General features: G+C 55.2%; 1 protein-coding gene across 1 annotated transcript; it reads right to left on the bottom strand.

The window, feature by feature from the left end:
- Positions 1-287: 287 nt before the first annotated feature.
- Positions 288-14,190, bottom strand: CDCP2 (CUB domain containing protein 2). The gene is made up of 6 exons (XM_026497463.3): positions 14,112-14,190; positions 10,547-10,894; positions 7,716-8,051; positions 6,406-6,759; positions 3,334-3,512; positions 288-614 (listed from the first exon to the last, which is right to left on the bottom strand). The coding sequence occupies exons 1-6, from the start codon at positions 14,188-14,190 to the stop codon at positions 288-290; spliced, it is 1,623 nt and encodes a 540-aa protein (XP_026353248.2).
- Between the last annotated feature and the right edge of the window lie 809 nt (positions 14,191-14,999).

Here is a 14,999-nt window from a genome sequence, read left to right as displayed (position 1 = left end):
CAACACACATGGGAGACTTCTCTTCCATAGCAGACTATCTTTGAAATTACGAACAACTGCACACATACAACATGCCGTAGTTTACAAAGTGCTTATCCATTCAGGCTCTCGGAGCCTCACGCCAACCCTGTGAGCTTAGGACATGGATCCTCCTTAGAAAAGTGAGACGCAGAGAGGGACAGTGACTTGCCCATGGCCACCAACAAGTTGACAACACCCAGCTCTGCCCCTGTTGTGGGGACCCCAAGCTGCCTCCCAGGGAAGCCCGAGCCCAGGTCCCTGCCCACTCACAGCAGCATCAGGACCACGATGGCAATGACCATGAGGACTCCAGCCAGGATGCAAAGGCCCAGAAAGACAATGTCACTGGTGTCCTGAGCCACCATGGCCACAGGGCCCTCCAGGGCCTCCACCTCATCCCTGGGAGGTGCCTCCTGAAGATGTTCAGCTGTGGCGGCATAGGGCCCAAGCCAGTCGGAGCCAGACAGCAGGTGGACAGAAGCCTCTTTGCGCCGTGGCTCACAGCGGACCTCATACTCATGGATGTCCTCCTGCCCGCCCGCCGAGAAGTCGAGGTACAGCACACTGACGATCACTGAGGTGTTGTTCCTCCTCTGTGGGGGTCACGGGGCATTCACTCAGACCTGAAGGGGCCAGGGCTGACCCTGTTCCCCTAGATAGGTAGGGACTCTGTGCCAAGGGGGCCGAACCCTAGGAGCCTGGGTTCTAGTCCCAGCCTGGCCACCGACTCCCTTCCCCTTGGAACCTCAGTGTCCCCACCTGTAAAAGGGTCACCACGGGGATGTCTGGGAGGATATCAGATCTGATGCGTCCATGCTTGCTCTGGCTTTAAGGAGGCAGGGTCTGTGCAAGATAATAACAGTAATAGAAGGCCCCTCTGCCATGTTCTTGGCTCTGTTTTAAGTGCATTATCTCATTTCATTCTCACTATGACCCTCATTGGTACCGTTAATATCCCCATTTCACAGATGAGGAAACTGAGGCCCAGAAGTTAAATCCCTTGTCTGAGGTCGCATGACACACAAGTGAGAGGGAACACGAGCTCACCTGGATCTGCCCAGTTCTTAGCTGTGCTCTTAGCTACTGGGCCTCACTCAAACCAAAGAAGGTACAACCAAAGTGGACTTTAAAGCATCTAGTTCAATCCCCCTTTTCTGGCAATTTACCGATGTGACTACTGAGGCCCAGCAAAGGCAGTACCTTGCCCAGAGCTGGGTCCCGAAGCCAAGTCTCCTGCCTCCCAGTTGGAAGCTCTATCTCTGGCTATGTGACCTTCCTCCTGGAACCCTTCCTCCCAGTGATGCCGGCAGCCATGCTGTGTCCCTGCTGAGACCCTGGCCATCCCAGTGGCACCACCCAGGGTTAGGAAGAGCCATCGAGGAGTGCAATGTGGGGGGCCTGGCACACTGCTACCCTCCCTACCCCTGCAGAGGAGGGAGGCAGGAATCAAGTCGCCCTGAAGATGGTGGGGGGCTTGGCCCAGGATCTGAGGGGCAGCATTCTGATGGGCAGTCTGGTGTGGTCTGGGGCAGGGGGGTGCAGCGGGGCGGGGCTACTCTCCCCACCCACCCCAAGTCTGCAGCAGCCCTTACACCCCTCAGGCTGCCCAGCCACCCACGTCCAGTGGTGGCACTTCTGAGATGAAGCTTCTAGACACGGAAGCTGTCTCACACAGAGTGGGCAGGCAGGAGAAGTAGGAAGCTGCCGTCCCTGGACGCTGGGTGACCTCTCTGGGGAGGCCTGTGAAAGGGCCAAAAAGCCAAAAAAGGCTCTGATTCCATGGCCCCAAAAGGGCTTCCGAAAAAGGCTCTGATTCCACGGCCCCAAAGGAGGCTTCTGCATGTGTACCCTCAACCTGTCTGCCCCCAAACCCTCTGAGGAGGACTGGTGTTCTGGATTTTTGTGATACAGAATTGGGACACTGGGCAAAGACAGGGCCTATAAGTGGAAGGGGACCCAGTAAAGTCAGCCCACGTGATAAAGGGAAGAAAAAATCACATAAAATGGGGGTGGAGGGTATAGGGAAGTTTTAGGGGTTTTTGATGCGTGAGAGCCACCCAAGATGTGCTGTTATGGTGATGAAATCAAGTCTCCGGTGTTTTTTCAGAGATGCACAGAAAGGCTGTCATTGCCTTGGGCTGCTCGGCCTGTGCATCTGTGAGAGCAGCTCAATGCGGAGACTGGTCCTCGTGCACCCAGGATGTGTAAGGGTGACACTAGGAATCCAGGAGTCCAAGGTTCTCAGCTCTTATGTTTCCGTTTGTATTAGCTCCAAGATTCTATGATTCTGGGGCTCCAAGTGATGGTGGTGGTTCCATGCCTCTGAGCCCCTGGGTGTCCGTGATACCTCGTTCTCCGTTTCATGGTTCCCTGCCTCTGGGATTCTCTGTCAGCGTCATTTCATGACTCTGTGGAGTACCCAAAGAAAATCCCTGGGGGATTTAGGGCATGGAGTCGGGGGGAGGGCAGATCATCTTGGCAGCCAAGACTGCCCCCACTTCTCTCCTCAGGTCAAAGGACAGATGTTGCCAGAGGCTGGGGAAGTGGAGGGGTGGGCTGGAGGGGCCCCAGGCAGACATTTGGTCAATGTGGGGGGCAGAGTGGTACGGTTTGCTGGAAAGTGCATGATTTCTGTCATGGCAGTGTGACACAATCCCCAGATACCAAGGCTCATGGGTGGGGGTGGGCTCTCCCTGGAAGGGGGGGGGTCTCTCCTTTCCCCTTTGACCTGCCTCCAAGAATGCAGACATCTGAGGTGCTTGGGCCACTGCCCAGAGACTCTGAGGGCCCCAAACCCAGGGTCAAGGCCTTGGAAATATACGGATAGTGGAAAAAACTCATTTGTAAGCTTCGCTGCCTTTGGAGGGAAGAGGATCCTGTTACCTGAAAGGCCCTTTTGTTCTGTGGAGCACAGGGACCATGTGGATCACTGGTTGGTGAAGGGGCAGGAGGCAGCTGGGCTCCAGTAGCTCTGGGTGTTAAAGGGGTGAGGCCTGGGTGGTGGGGAGTTCCCAGGAGAAGGCAAGGAACAGCACGAAGGCCTCCGAGGATGGTCAGGGTCAGGGCCTCTCAGGAGGAGCCTTCAGTAGGGGCTTTTGGTCATCCCTGGGTTATGCAGCGGGGCCCCCTTCTCTGTCTCCCATTTGAGTTCTTTGTCATGTCTACACTGAGCAAGTTTGTTGAGTTCTGCGTCCAAGCTTGTGGGGCCACTAAGCCAGGAAGAGAAGCTGAATTCTCAGAAACGGCAGGTGCCTTTCAGCAGGGGTCAGACCCTCTCCCTCACGCCTGCCCTCCCCACTGCCCAGCCCCTACCTGAGACTCGGTGCCGCAGGTGTCAAAGCGGGCCTGGATCCGGAAGGTGCTGCCGGCTTCCTGGGCGGCACAGCTGCGGCTGCCCAGGTAGACCTTGGTCCGCTCCAGCGGCGCCAGCGCCTGCGCGGAGATCAGGATCTGGAAGTCCGTGCGGGAGCAGCTCACGTTCATGGGCACGACTGCGGACGGAGGGAGGGAGGGAGCGGCTGGGGGCCTTAGGGGCAGGAGGTCTGCCCCCAACACCCCAACACCCCACGCAAAGGGTGCTGTGTGGGAAAACTGAGGCCCAGAGTGCGGAGAAGCCTATGCAGCCCAATGGGGATGTTTCACGTGTGTTACTCCATTTCACTCCGTCAGCCTATGAGTTCCCCAGGGCGGGTACCCAGCCTTCTTGTGTCCTCGCAGCCCGGCACAGAGCTTGGCAGGTGCCGTGAATGCTGAATGAATGAATGAGTGAATGAGTAAATGAGTGAACGAATGAATGAATGAATATTCTTAATCATAAGAAGAGCTACTATCTGCTGACCTCTTTACCAGGTGCCAGGTAATTCATTCAACCGTTTGACAAATATTTCTTGATGGCCTACTATGTGCAGGCACTATTGTAAGCACCACAGACACAGAAATGTAAAAAACAAAACAAAACAGAACAAAAACCCAACAGCACAAACTTCCCGCCTTCTTGAAGCTTACATTTTAGTTGGGCAAGGGGGCAATATATACGTAAAACGAAAGATGTGTCGGAGTGGGCTGAAGGAAAATCAAGCAAAGAAGCAAGACAGGGAAAGAGGGTATGTGTGGGGGGCTGGGGGGCAGAACTGCGCTTTTGCAAAGGGCAGAGAAGGAAGCCTCACTCTCTCCCCAAGACAACCCCACGAGGTGGACACAACTAAACCCATTTTACAATTTTGGAAACTGAAGCTCTGAGAGGTGAAGATGTTTGCAGTGGTTTAGTTGGGATTTTAACCATTATTGAGTCTATAGGCGATCCCCCCTACCCTATTGGGTGGCCCCTGCAGCCCTCCAGGCCAAGACGGTGCGACTGTCTGGGTGTATCGGAGCATGCGTGTGTGCAGGGGCAGTGCTGGCTGGGGTGGGGGCAGTGGAGGGGGAGGAAGGGGTGGCTGGTGGGCGGGAAAGAGAAGAGCTGGCAGGCAGAGGCCTGGAACTCTCAGCCCCTCTCCGGGAAATGCCTCAGACATATCTCAGCCTCTGGTGTCTGGACAGTCGGGGATTTATGGGCCTGCCGTCTCCCACGATGATCTCGGTGGTGCTGAACTGTGTGTCACCCCTGATTGATGCTGAGGTTGTCCTCTAGCCGGGAGGCCGCCTGCAGCCTGGGCCACATCTGGAGCCTCACCCAGCACCGAGGGCCCGTCTGGCCCTGGGCTCCCACAGGGATCTGGGGAGGTGGAGGGGGCGGGTGGGAGTGGGGGCTCCTGCCCCCGGAACAGAGACAGGTTTGGAGCTGCTCCGTCATCAGGCTCTGTAGGCACCAAAAGGAGAAGGGGCTTGTCCAAGATCCCACATTGCTGGGAGAGGACCCAGGCCTGGAAATAGACTATCAGAACCAAAGGGGACCTTAAAGATCCTTCAGCCGTGTCCTCATTTTACATGTAGAATAACTGAGACCTGCAGAGAAAAAAACCACCTGCGTGCTAGCTGCGACAGAGCCCATGGCCCCTGGCTCTTGGAAGTGGAACCCTAGGGGGGGGTCGCTCTCAAAAGGTTATGCAAGGAGCCAACTGAGGCCCTGGAGGGTGGGTCTGCCCAGGCCGCCTGCCTGCCACTGGCTTGCTGTGGCACAGCCGTGTCCTGCCCCCTCATCACTTGCATATGGGGTAAAGACAGAGGGAAGATGTTTGAATGGAGACCAGGCCTGAGGCATGTGAGGGAGAGAAATCCACCATGCGCAAGGATGTCCCCTGCTCCCTCATTCGTCTGAACGACCGCCTGCAGAGGGCATTCGTCAACCCCTCGAACAGATGAGGCCACTGGGTGGTCGGGAAATGGCAGCATGTGGATGGGGCCCTGGTCTGAGCTCAGCCCTGGCTCCCTCCCCCCGGGCCCTGCCAGGCCACAAAGAAGGCAGGCAGGGGTTCTAGTTTTGGCCGTGCCCCAGCTGCCCGCGTGACCACGGTGAAGCGTTTCCTCTCTCTGTACCTCCCTTTCCACACCTGCACAACAAACTTTCACCTGAGAGGGCAGAGGGCAAAATGGGGCCAGAGCACGGACTTTTCTGGGCCCATGGGCCAGGGAAGGGTGATGGGAAGAGGGGAGAGACGGTGGAGGCTGCTGGCCGGCAAATCTAACAGGCAACTGTGGGAGCTGGAAAAGCCTGGTGCCCACGTCCCCAGCCGCCTCTGCAGCGGGGCGTGGCCACCTGACCAAGTGCAAACTCTCGAGACCAAGAGGTCCTTTAAGGGCTGCTGAACATCTTTTGCTTTCCTGACGATGGGACACTTGTAGCTGGCATCTCCCCTACCCTCTTCCAGCCTTGAACGTGGACATGATGTCTGGAGTTGTAGCAGCCAACTTGCAGGCATGAGGCCAAGAGAATCCCAGAGATACTAGCAGCTGAGACAGTGTGAAGTCCCTAAGCCAAAGAAGCAGCTCCCTAGCTCCAGACTTCTTGTTACGTGAGGAAAACAAAAGCCATTTGTTCAAGCCACTGTCAGCCGGGATTTATGACTGATACAAGCAAAGCTTGTCGACAGCTCCATGGTTATACAACTGTTTATCATACGTAACATGGCCATATTCTGCGTACTACCCCTGGGTACACAGGATCAACCACAGCGTGAGAGAGGCCAGGGGCCCAAGGGGGAAGGAGAGCCAGAGGGGAATTAGGGAACGTGGAGTTGGAAGCTGGAAAGGCAGGCTCTGCCGTAGCGGAAATAAGCAAGGGCCACTTCGGTGCGGTCTCAGGGGTCCCAGGGCAGCGGTCGGCAGTGCTGTAACCACCGAGAAGAGGCCGGAGGAGACCAGGGGTGGGATGGAGGGAGGAAGCTGCAAAGGATCCCAGCCTTGCCCTCCCCCAGCAGCACACCCACACCCTCACCCCCAGCTGACCTCCAATGTAGGCCACAGAGAAGCCCCTTCGCGTGGTGCTGCGGTCCGTGTGCAGCAGGAGCAGAAGCTGGTTGCGGCTTGAGGTGACCGGCGCTGGCAAGTGGTGGCCACACCAATTCCCCAGCAGGGGGGCCTCCTCGCTGGCCCCATCAAAGGCCGCCAGATGGTCGAAGTCACAGGTCCTGGTCAGGCTGTTGGGACCCTCCAGGTCCAGGTCCAGGAAGAACACCTTGACCTGGTAGCCCGGAGGCAGGCGGATGGTCCAGTGGCAGTGGACGTTGTTAGGGTAGGAGCTGGGGTACCGGGGACTGGAGAAGTTGCCCCGCACAGCCGTGTACACCTCCTGGCATTCTCCTGGGTTAGGGAGAGTGGGACAAAGGAAAAATAAGGAGAAGGGTGGGGACTGTTGCCCTCTGCACTACAGCTTGGGCAGTGGGCACCATAAAGGTCCTAAAACCACCCTGGCCGGTGATGGGCACGGTGGTCAGCAAACCAGACAGTTGATCCCAAAGCCTGCTTTAAAAGGAAACTAGCTTAAGGCTAGGACTCTCATTCCAACTGGCAGTTCACTTCACGAGTGCTGGTCCTGTTAGGAATTCAATAACCACACCTAATACTTGTCCCTGGAGTCCAAACTTGGACTTGACAGACAAGGTGGCTCATGACATGACCTTGCTCATTTTCTCACTGCCCCTCATCCAGCCCTACCTTCCAGCCTCCCCAAACACCTCCGAGCACACGAGCACACTAAACCGTCTCTGTCCTCCCTGCCTTCGTGCATACTGATCTCTCTGCCTGGAATACCCTTCCCTTCCTCCTGCCTCTGGCTAACTCCTTCAAAGCACTACTCCATTCTCTCCTCCTCCAGGAAGTCATCCATGATTCTTACTCTTAACACAGATCACAGTGGGTTGTCATTGTCTATTTCCTTCTCCATCTCCTCCACTGTCTAGCTCATTTCACTGTCAACGGTTCATTCATTCAATTATACACACATTGATCGAATCCCTTCTTTGTGGCAGGTACAAAGACAAACCCACAGGAACTCACAGTCAGGGGAGATCAGCGTGCCAACCACAAACATAAATATTAAGTGTTAGATCATTGCTGCAAAAACAAAAACAAAAAAGAAACAAACAAACAAACAAAAACACACAAAACCTCCAGAAGGAGTTGAAAGACAAGACTAATTCTGAGTCAATCAGGAAGACTTCACAGAGGAGGTGACGTGCTCATGCCTTGGCACTGGCCAGGCAGGGACATGCACAACACGCACAGGGGACTCAAGGTACAGCCCCAGCCCCTTCTACCTGAGAAGTAGTAGGCCTTGAAGCCCCGGCCTCCAATGTTAAAGTCGGACTTGAAGACCACCTGCAGCTCGTGGCCCAGCGACGTAAGAGTGGGGGGCCGGGTGCTGCCACAGTAGTGATGCTCACGGGTGGGGCCAGGCCCCCCAAGCACGGCCACGTAGTCGTAGGTGCACTCCTCATTGCCCTCCACCTGGAAGTCCACGAACACCAGCTTGACGGTGGCAGGGCCAGAGGCCCGGATCACCCAGAGGCACTCCACGTTGTTGGGGTAGTTGTCCGGGTACTCGGGGCTGGTGAGGACCCCCGAAAGGCCCGTCAGGACGCCACCACACACATCTGCAAAGAAGCCCTCCTGAGCTGACCTTTCTTCCTCCCCGTGGCTCCCCACCCCCTTCCTTGGAAACTGGGCATCCCCCAATGTGCCACCCCCATGGGTATCTCATGGGAACCTCGTCACCATCCACTGAGCGCTTTGCTAAGTGTCAGGCACAGACCTGGCACTTGGCACCGACGCTGTCTTTTAATACCATTACTAGCACCCTAGGGGAATGCACAGTGGTTCTCCCCATTCTATGGCTGTGAAAATGGAGGCACGGAGAAGGTCAGTAACTTACCTGGGGGAGTCTGGTTTCACCCAGACAGACCCTGAGACAAGGGTGTGAGCACAAGGAGTTTATTTGGGAGATATAAGGGCCAGTAAAAGGCATTGTCAAGCCAGCTGCCAAGCCCTGCTGGGGAGCCCTGGGGAATGGCATCAGAGTTATGTCACCCGAGAGAAAGGGAGCTGGGGCATTCGTACACCAGCTCCCGAGAGTCCAGGCCGAGGGCTGTGGGGATAGAGGTGACCTGCCAAGACTTCAGAAGAAGCCTTCACATAGAGATGGGGAGGTTGGCAGGAGCCACTGAAGTGACGAGGCCCCAGGAACCTGGGTGGGGCCTCGATGGCAGGCCACCCAGCTGATAATGGGGAAAGCAGGAATTGCCTGGTTGCAGAGCCTCGGCACTTGGCCTTGTGATTCTCACTGTCCCCTCCTACCAGGCCCGCGGGGCACAGAGTCTGAGGTGCCTGAGTTCAGGAATATTCTCAAATCTCCGTAACAGAGGAAACTGAGGCTTGAAGAGAGTATCTGGCGGAGTGGAGATGGGCTTGAAGTCTGAAGACAGGTGTCCCTCCTCAGCTCTGTCTCCTATGAGGGGTGTGACCCTGGGCAAGTGACCCAGCCTCCCTGAGCCTCGTGGGAACACGAGAGGTCAGAAGACCTGCCCAGCCTGATCCACCAGGCACAGGCTTGTGCAGAGTCTCGGAGGCTGATGAAAGCCCTTTGGAACCGGGCACCGCCAATCCAGCCCGGAGGTGGGTGATGATGAACGCCCTGACCCGCTGGAGGCACTGGCAGGGAGGGGCACGCTGCTGTTTCCCAAGACTCCAGAATCTCCCCCCAGGGCTTGGCTTGTGAATCGAGCGCTGCTCTGGGCTGGGCGGCTAAGCCTTCGCGTCCCCGTGTTCCTGCTCTCAGCAGCGTACCCTTGGGAAGACACACTCCCTCTCCGCTCTTAACTTTATTGTTTGTGAAACGAGAGGGCAGGTTTTGACGGTCTGTGAGAACACCCTTAGCAGAGTCTTCTGAACTGTGCCCGGGAGCCTCGCAGCAGCCCGCTGGGGCATCTCTCTGGCTGCAAGGGGGGACGAATTTCACTGCGGTGCTGTATTCCAGCACTCTTTAATGCGCTCCAGAACAGCGTCCACAGTCACAGGTCATACGCAAAAATTTCACTCATCGGAGGCCATCCACATTGACTTGTGTTTTCAGTGACTGGCTTATGATAAGTAAATGTTAAAAATATGAACTTACAAAATACAGTAATTGCATACCAAGAAAATATCGCCTCTGTCTCTTTTATATATAAGGGATTAACATAAGCTTCCATTTGCTATAATGGTGCTCCTGTTTGTAAAATGCTGGAAGACATTGTTCATGGTATTTTGACTTTGATATCCTAACAGTTTAAAAACCTAAGAGTCTTAAATTCCAAAACTATGATGAGATCAGTCTGTGATTCCTGGGTTTTAGAGTTTCGCAGTTCTGTGCCTCTAAAGCCAGCTCAGGAAGGGGTGTCCCACCTGAGCCCCCCAATGGTTGTTTGGGGACCCTGTGCCCCAGGAGCCTCTGTGGTTGCCTGTGGCTTGAGCTGACACGAGTAAGGCCTTGGGTTTGGGCCTTGGGAGAAGGAAGCAGGTTTGAGTGTATGCAGAGAGGCCTGGGAACAGGAGGCAAGGTGAGGAGAGCAAAGCCTCTGGCCCCCTCACTAGACTAAGGAGCAGGTTTCCAGGCTGAGGGAGGGAGGGTGAGGGATCCACAATGGAAGAGGCATTAGGTAAGGCTTGGGGAGGAAGAGTGTCACTGGCTTCACACAGATGGCCCTCGTGCATCTTTTACTCCAGAGGACTTGGGGTGGGGTGGGAGGGGGGGCCCTGCACCTGTGCAGTGATGGGGTGCCACAGAGGGACGGGCAGCAGGGACAGCATGGTGTCCTCTCCTTCATCCTGATGCCATGGCATGGGATAAGAAGGCTGATAGCAAGCACAAGAGGCTTTGCTCCTGGGTACAGTGAGACCCTCCCAGGGATCCCAGGACTCCCAGGACTGCCGTCATGAAGGTGGGAACCCACAACCACCATGACCACCGCTGGCAGCTGTCTTTGCCCCTGAGCTGCGGCAGCAGGGTCACCCAGGCTCCAGAGCAGCCAGCAAGCCTCGCCACGCCTCAGCCCACGGCTCTCCTCCCCCCGACCCCCACAGTGCCCCCCCCCCACTGCCTGGCCCCCCTTGCCTTTCTGGTAGCCGGCAGAGAAGCCGCGGCTGGCCACGTGCTTGTCTGAGTGGAAGACGACGGACATGACATGCCAGGAGGAGGTGAAGGGCGGCGGGGGCACCTGCCCACAGAACCTCCCCAGCAGGCTGCCCTTGTCCCCCGAGGCCCCGTTGTAGACCTCCACGTAGTCGAAGCCACAGGAGTCGTGGTACTCCAGGTCGAAGGCATGGAAGGTGAGCAGCACCGAGGAGCCCTCGGCCACCACGATCAGCCAGCTGCACTCTGTGTTGTAGGGGTAGAGCCTCGGGAAGTTAGGGCTGGAGAAGTTTCCGGAAGGTGCTGAGAGCACACCCCCACATTTGACACCTGGGCAAGAGGGAAGAAGGGCTTGGTCAGCGCTGGGGGCCTGGGGGTGGACCCGGGGTGAGGGAACATGAGGCTGTGACCCTAAGTCAATTCATTGATGTGTATGTTTGCTCATTCATCTGCTTAATCCTCAAATGCTTGGCAAGCACTCTTTTATTCATTCAGCAAATACCGTCTGAGTGCTAGGCAATGTTCTGGGTGCTGGGGTTTCAGCAGGGACAGAACAGACAAAACTTCTTGCCTTCGTGGACTCTCCTGTGTGGCTCTGATGGGAACACAGATGATAAACAGTGAGTAAAATATACGCCATCCTGAAGAGTGATTAGTGCTATGGAGAAAAATAAAGCCGGGAGAAGAGACGGAAGCGTCGGGGCGGACCTGTAATTTTAGATAAAACAGTAATATGCCAGATCCCAGGTGTGTGCCGTAAGGGAATTTAAAAATTACAAATAATAATAGCCCCACGCTCAGTGAAGAGGCACACAGCCTACTGTACCGTCACAAGTACATTCTTACATGCACATATTTGTTTATATTTTAAAAAGAAAACAATGGAAGGAAACTAATAAAAATGATTCTCTGTCAGGGCTAGGAGTAAACAGAGGGGAGGAAAACAGGCATGAAGCTAGACCTCTTTCAGTAAGACTTGCTTTATAATTTTGACTTTATAATCATGAATAACTTTTAATATAATTTTTTAAAGATTTTATTTATTTATTTGACAGAGAGAGAGACAGCCAGCGAGAGAGGGAACACAAGCAGGGGGAGTGGGAGAGGAAGAAGCAGGCTCCCAGCGGAGGAGCCCGATGTGGGGCTCGATCCCATAATGCCAGGATCACGCCCTGAGCCGAAGGCAGACGCCCAACAACTAAGCCACCCAGGCGCCCCTACTATAATTTTTAAATAACCCCTAAAAATCCAAAACTGGGGGTGCCTGGGTGGCTCCGTCGGTTAAGCGTCTGCCTTCAGCTCAGGTCATGATCCCAGGGTCCTGGGATCAAACCCCGCATCAGGCTCCCTGCTCTGCTGGGAATCTGCTTCTCCCTCTCCTGCTGCCCCTCCCACTCTCTCCCCATCCCCCGCCCCGCTTGTGCGTGCTCTCTCTTTCAAATAAATAAATAAAATTTTTAAAAGGAAAACACACAAGAAATATTTTTGAAAAGCCCCAAACTGAAACAAATAAACTTAACTATATATATCAAGTTGGAGGCACATTCATATGGGGGGAAAGGATTTCAGAGGACTTGGAAATACACTTTTTTGACTGTACATTCCTGGTGGGATATATCCCCGGGACAAAATGAAGCACAAAGAAATCTGAAACTTGACTCAGGAGACTTACTGTTTGTAATAACAGTCAGTACTGCTATTTTACAGTATTTTATAAATTGGAATAAAGCACGTCTGTTAATGTCAATAGAAGCTAAGATGTTCCGTGTAAGAGGAGAGCAACACAACCATAAAATTAAAAAATTAAATAGAATGCTTGTGATCCTCAATTTGAATTAAAGACAGTATGAATTTAAGGTTTATTTTTATTTCTAAAAAAAAAAAAAAGTAGTTTCTTAGCTCTGTTTACTGAAAAGGCAAAAAGCATGTTGCGGGCCTGGCTGACACAGCACGGGCCCCTCCCGCGGGAGCGCACTGTGGAATGGGGGGGCGGTCAGCAGTGCTCTTGGGGCCCGAGGGAGGGGGCTAATCTTGCCGGGCCAGCACTGTTAGTGGGGGGACAGGATTCACAGGGAAGGTGATGCTTGAATTTGACGAGGAGAGACAAGAAGGTTGTTAGTTGGGGACAATTTGGAGGGAGGAAATGGCACGAACTCACAGCCACCTAGCCTCCCCGAGCCTCAGTCACACATCTGTGAAATGGGGTTGCTGTGAGCACCGATGACACAGAGCTGCTTCTTTAAGGGCCGCAGACGCACACCCAGTGCAGGTTGTCGGCTCCCTGCCTGGGCCCTGTGGCAGGCCGGGCAGGAACCCTGTCTGATTCATGCCATTATGGCAAGAGGACAGAGGGACATTCTGTCCGATGCCTGTCCTCGTCCTTCCCCCAGCCCTGCCCACGGGACAGGAAAAGCCCTGGGAGTGTTGGAGAATTCCGGTGGCCAAGGAGGCCCCAGGTGCCAGCACAAGCGGAGGCCTTGTCCTCCGGGACTCAGCCAGACGCCCTGAACCCCAGGATCACCCTGGGGCCGCTACAGCCCCGGAGGCTGGAAAATGGGAACAGCTAGCTTCTCCCCTTACAGGAAGGAGTGAGACGCCTGAGTACCCAGCCCACCTCTGCCACAGACTAGGTGACAGACACATTCCCCTTTCCTTCTTTGAGCCCTATTTGAGCCTGCAGGAAAACCAGGCCCTGAGGGCTGCTTGCTGAGCCCTCACAACATGCATGCCCCCTGAAGACCAGTGAAGTCATATTGCTTCACAGACAGGCACACAACACAACAGGGCTGGAGCAGCGCAAGGCGACCTGGGGCCAGGGTGCTGGCACAGGGTTCTGGGAGCTCCAAGGAGGGAGCATCTGAGGCTGACGGAAGGACGTGGAAGGCTTCCTGGAGGAGGTGGTGTTTGACATGAGTTTGATAGATGAGCCACATGTTCTCAGAAGGCAAAAGAGAACAGGGACCTTCCAGACGGAGGGTGAAGCCTTTCCAGAAGGGGGTATGATCCTCTGTCAGAGCGAGGGGTGCCCAAGGGACACAGGGGACTGAGGCTGGGTATTACATAGAGATTAGGGCCAAACCAGGGAGACCCCGAATGCCATCAGGAGGCACTCTGATTTCACCCGGCGGGCAGCGGGGAAGTACAGTAGGCTCTCAGGAGGAGACTAAAGCCTTCCCCCAGCAGTAAACCTTCTATGGTTCTCCGAGCCATTCCCTTAGCCCTTGGTAACTATGCCTCCTTGGACAGGTTACTTAATCTCTCTCTGCCTCAGTTTCTTCATCTGTAAAATGGAGGACTCATACCCACCTTGAAGTTTGTTGTGAAGATGAAATGCAATCGTGTTTGTAAAGCATCCAGCGCGTAGCAGGCACTCCGCAAATACTATCTTTCACCATCTCAAGCAAATACATCCTCAACTCCGCCAACTCCCCGCCAAAAAGGCCTCCTGCTTTCTGGCCTCCCACATGGAAACCTCCTGAGACCCTGGCAGTCACCTGGCCACCCCTCCACGCCCTCCCAGAGCCTGCCTGTCCTCGGGAGCCCCTACCTTTCGTGGCGTGGGCCTTGGGGCCTGGGCCCAGCAGCGCCACCGCCAGCAGCAGACAGGACCCCAGCTCTGCCAGCATCTCCTCACCGGGTCCCCCACGGGTCTGCAGAGCTCGGGGCAGGCCAGGAGCTGAGGGTCTGGAGCAGGGGAAAGAGACGTGGGTTTGAGAGGGCCTCCAAGTTAATAGTGGCCTGAATAATTCATCGGCCCCTCGAATTAGTAAGCTGATCCCCGGGTGGTTCCTTCATTCCACCCGAAGGTGACGGATCTAGTGTCACCGGCTTGACACATTCTGAGACCGGCACTGGCTGCACTGTATCGGGAAGGGAAGCATCTCAGGGCGGGAAGGGAATTTGGTGGTGGAGAAAGGGCATGCGTTTTGGGGCTAGGCAGATCTGGCAACCACCCTAGGTCAGCCTCTAGCCCGACGGGTGGCCCTGAACAAGTCATCTAGCTCCTCTGGGTCTTGGTCTTACTCACCCGTCCAGTGGGGCCATTCAGTGCCGCCATAGGAAATGGCAGGCGGTGACCTGTACCGCAGCCCGATGGCTGTCCCATCACCCCCTCCCCACAGGGAAGCTGAAGGGACCTTCTAATTAGTGGGACAAGTGGGACAAGCATCCTTCAGACATGCTTAGATTAGCTCAGAGGGAGAGCGAAGGAGGCTGTAGTGGGCAGCCGATGAGGGAAAAGTCTATTTTCATGGAAGGAAGCAGCCGGAATAACAGGATGGGAAAACTGCACTGTGCATCTCCTAAAGCAACCACGGATCTGGGCCACAGTGTAAATTCTGGCCCGGAATATTCGATGTTCCCTCCTCAGCCGATCCACAAACCCTGCCTGAGCACCTATCTGTGCCAGGCTGGTGTTGGAGTGAGGCTGCAGGAA

The sequence above is a fragment of the Ursus arctos genome, unplaced genomic scaffold (genome assembly GCF_023065955.2).
Source record: "Ursus arctos isolate Adak ecotype North America unplaced genomic scaffold, UrsArc2.0 scaffold_12, whole genome shotgun sequence".
NCBI lineage: Eukaryota > Metazoa > Chordata > Mammalia > Carnivora > Ursidae > Ursus > Ursus arctos.
Note: the sequence above shows the minus strand (reverse complement) of the source record. Positions and strands in the feature narration are given on the sequence as shown.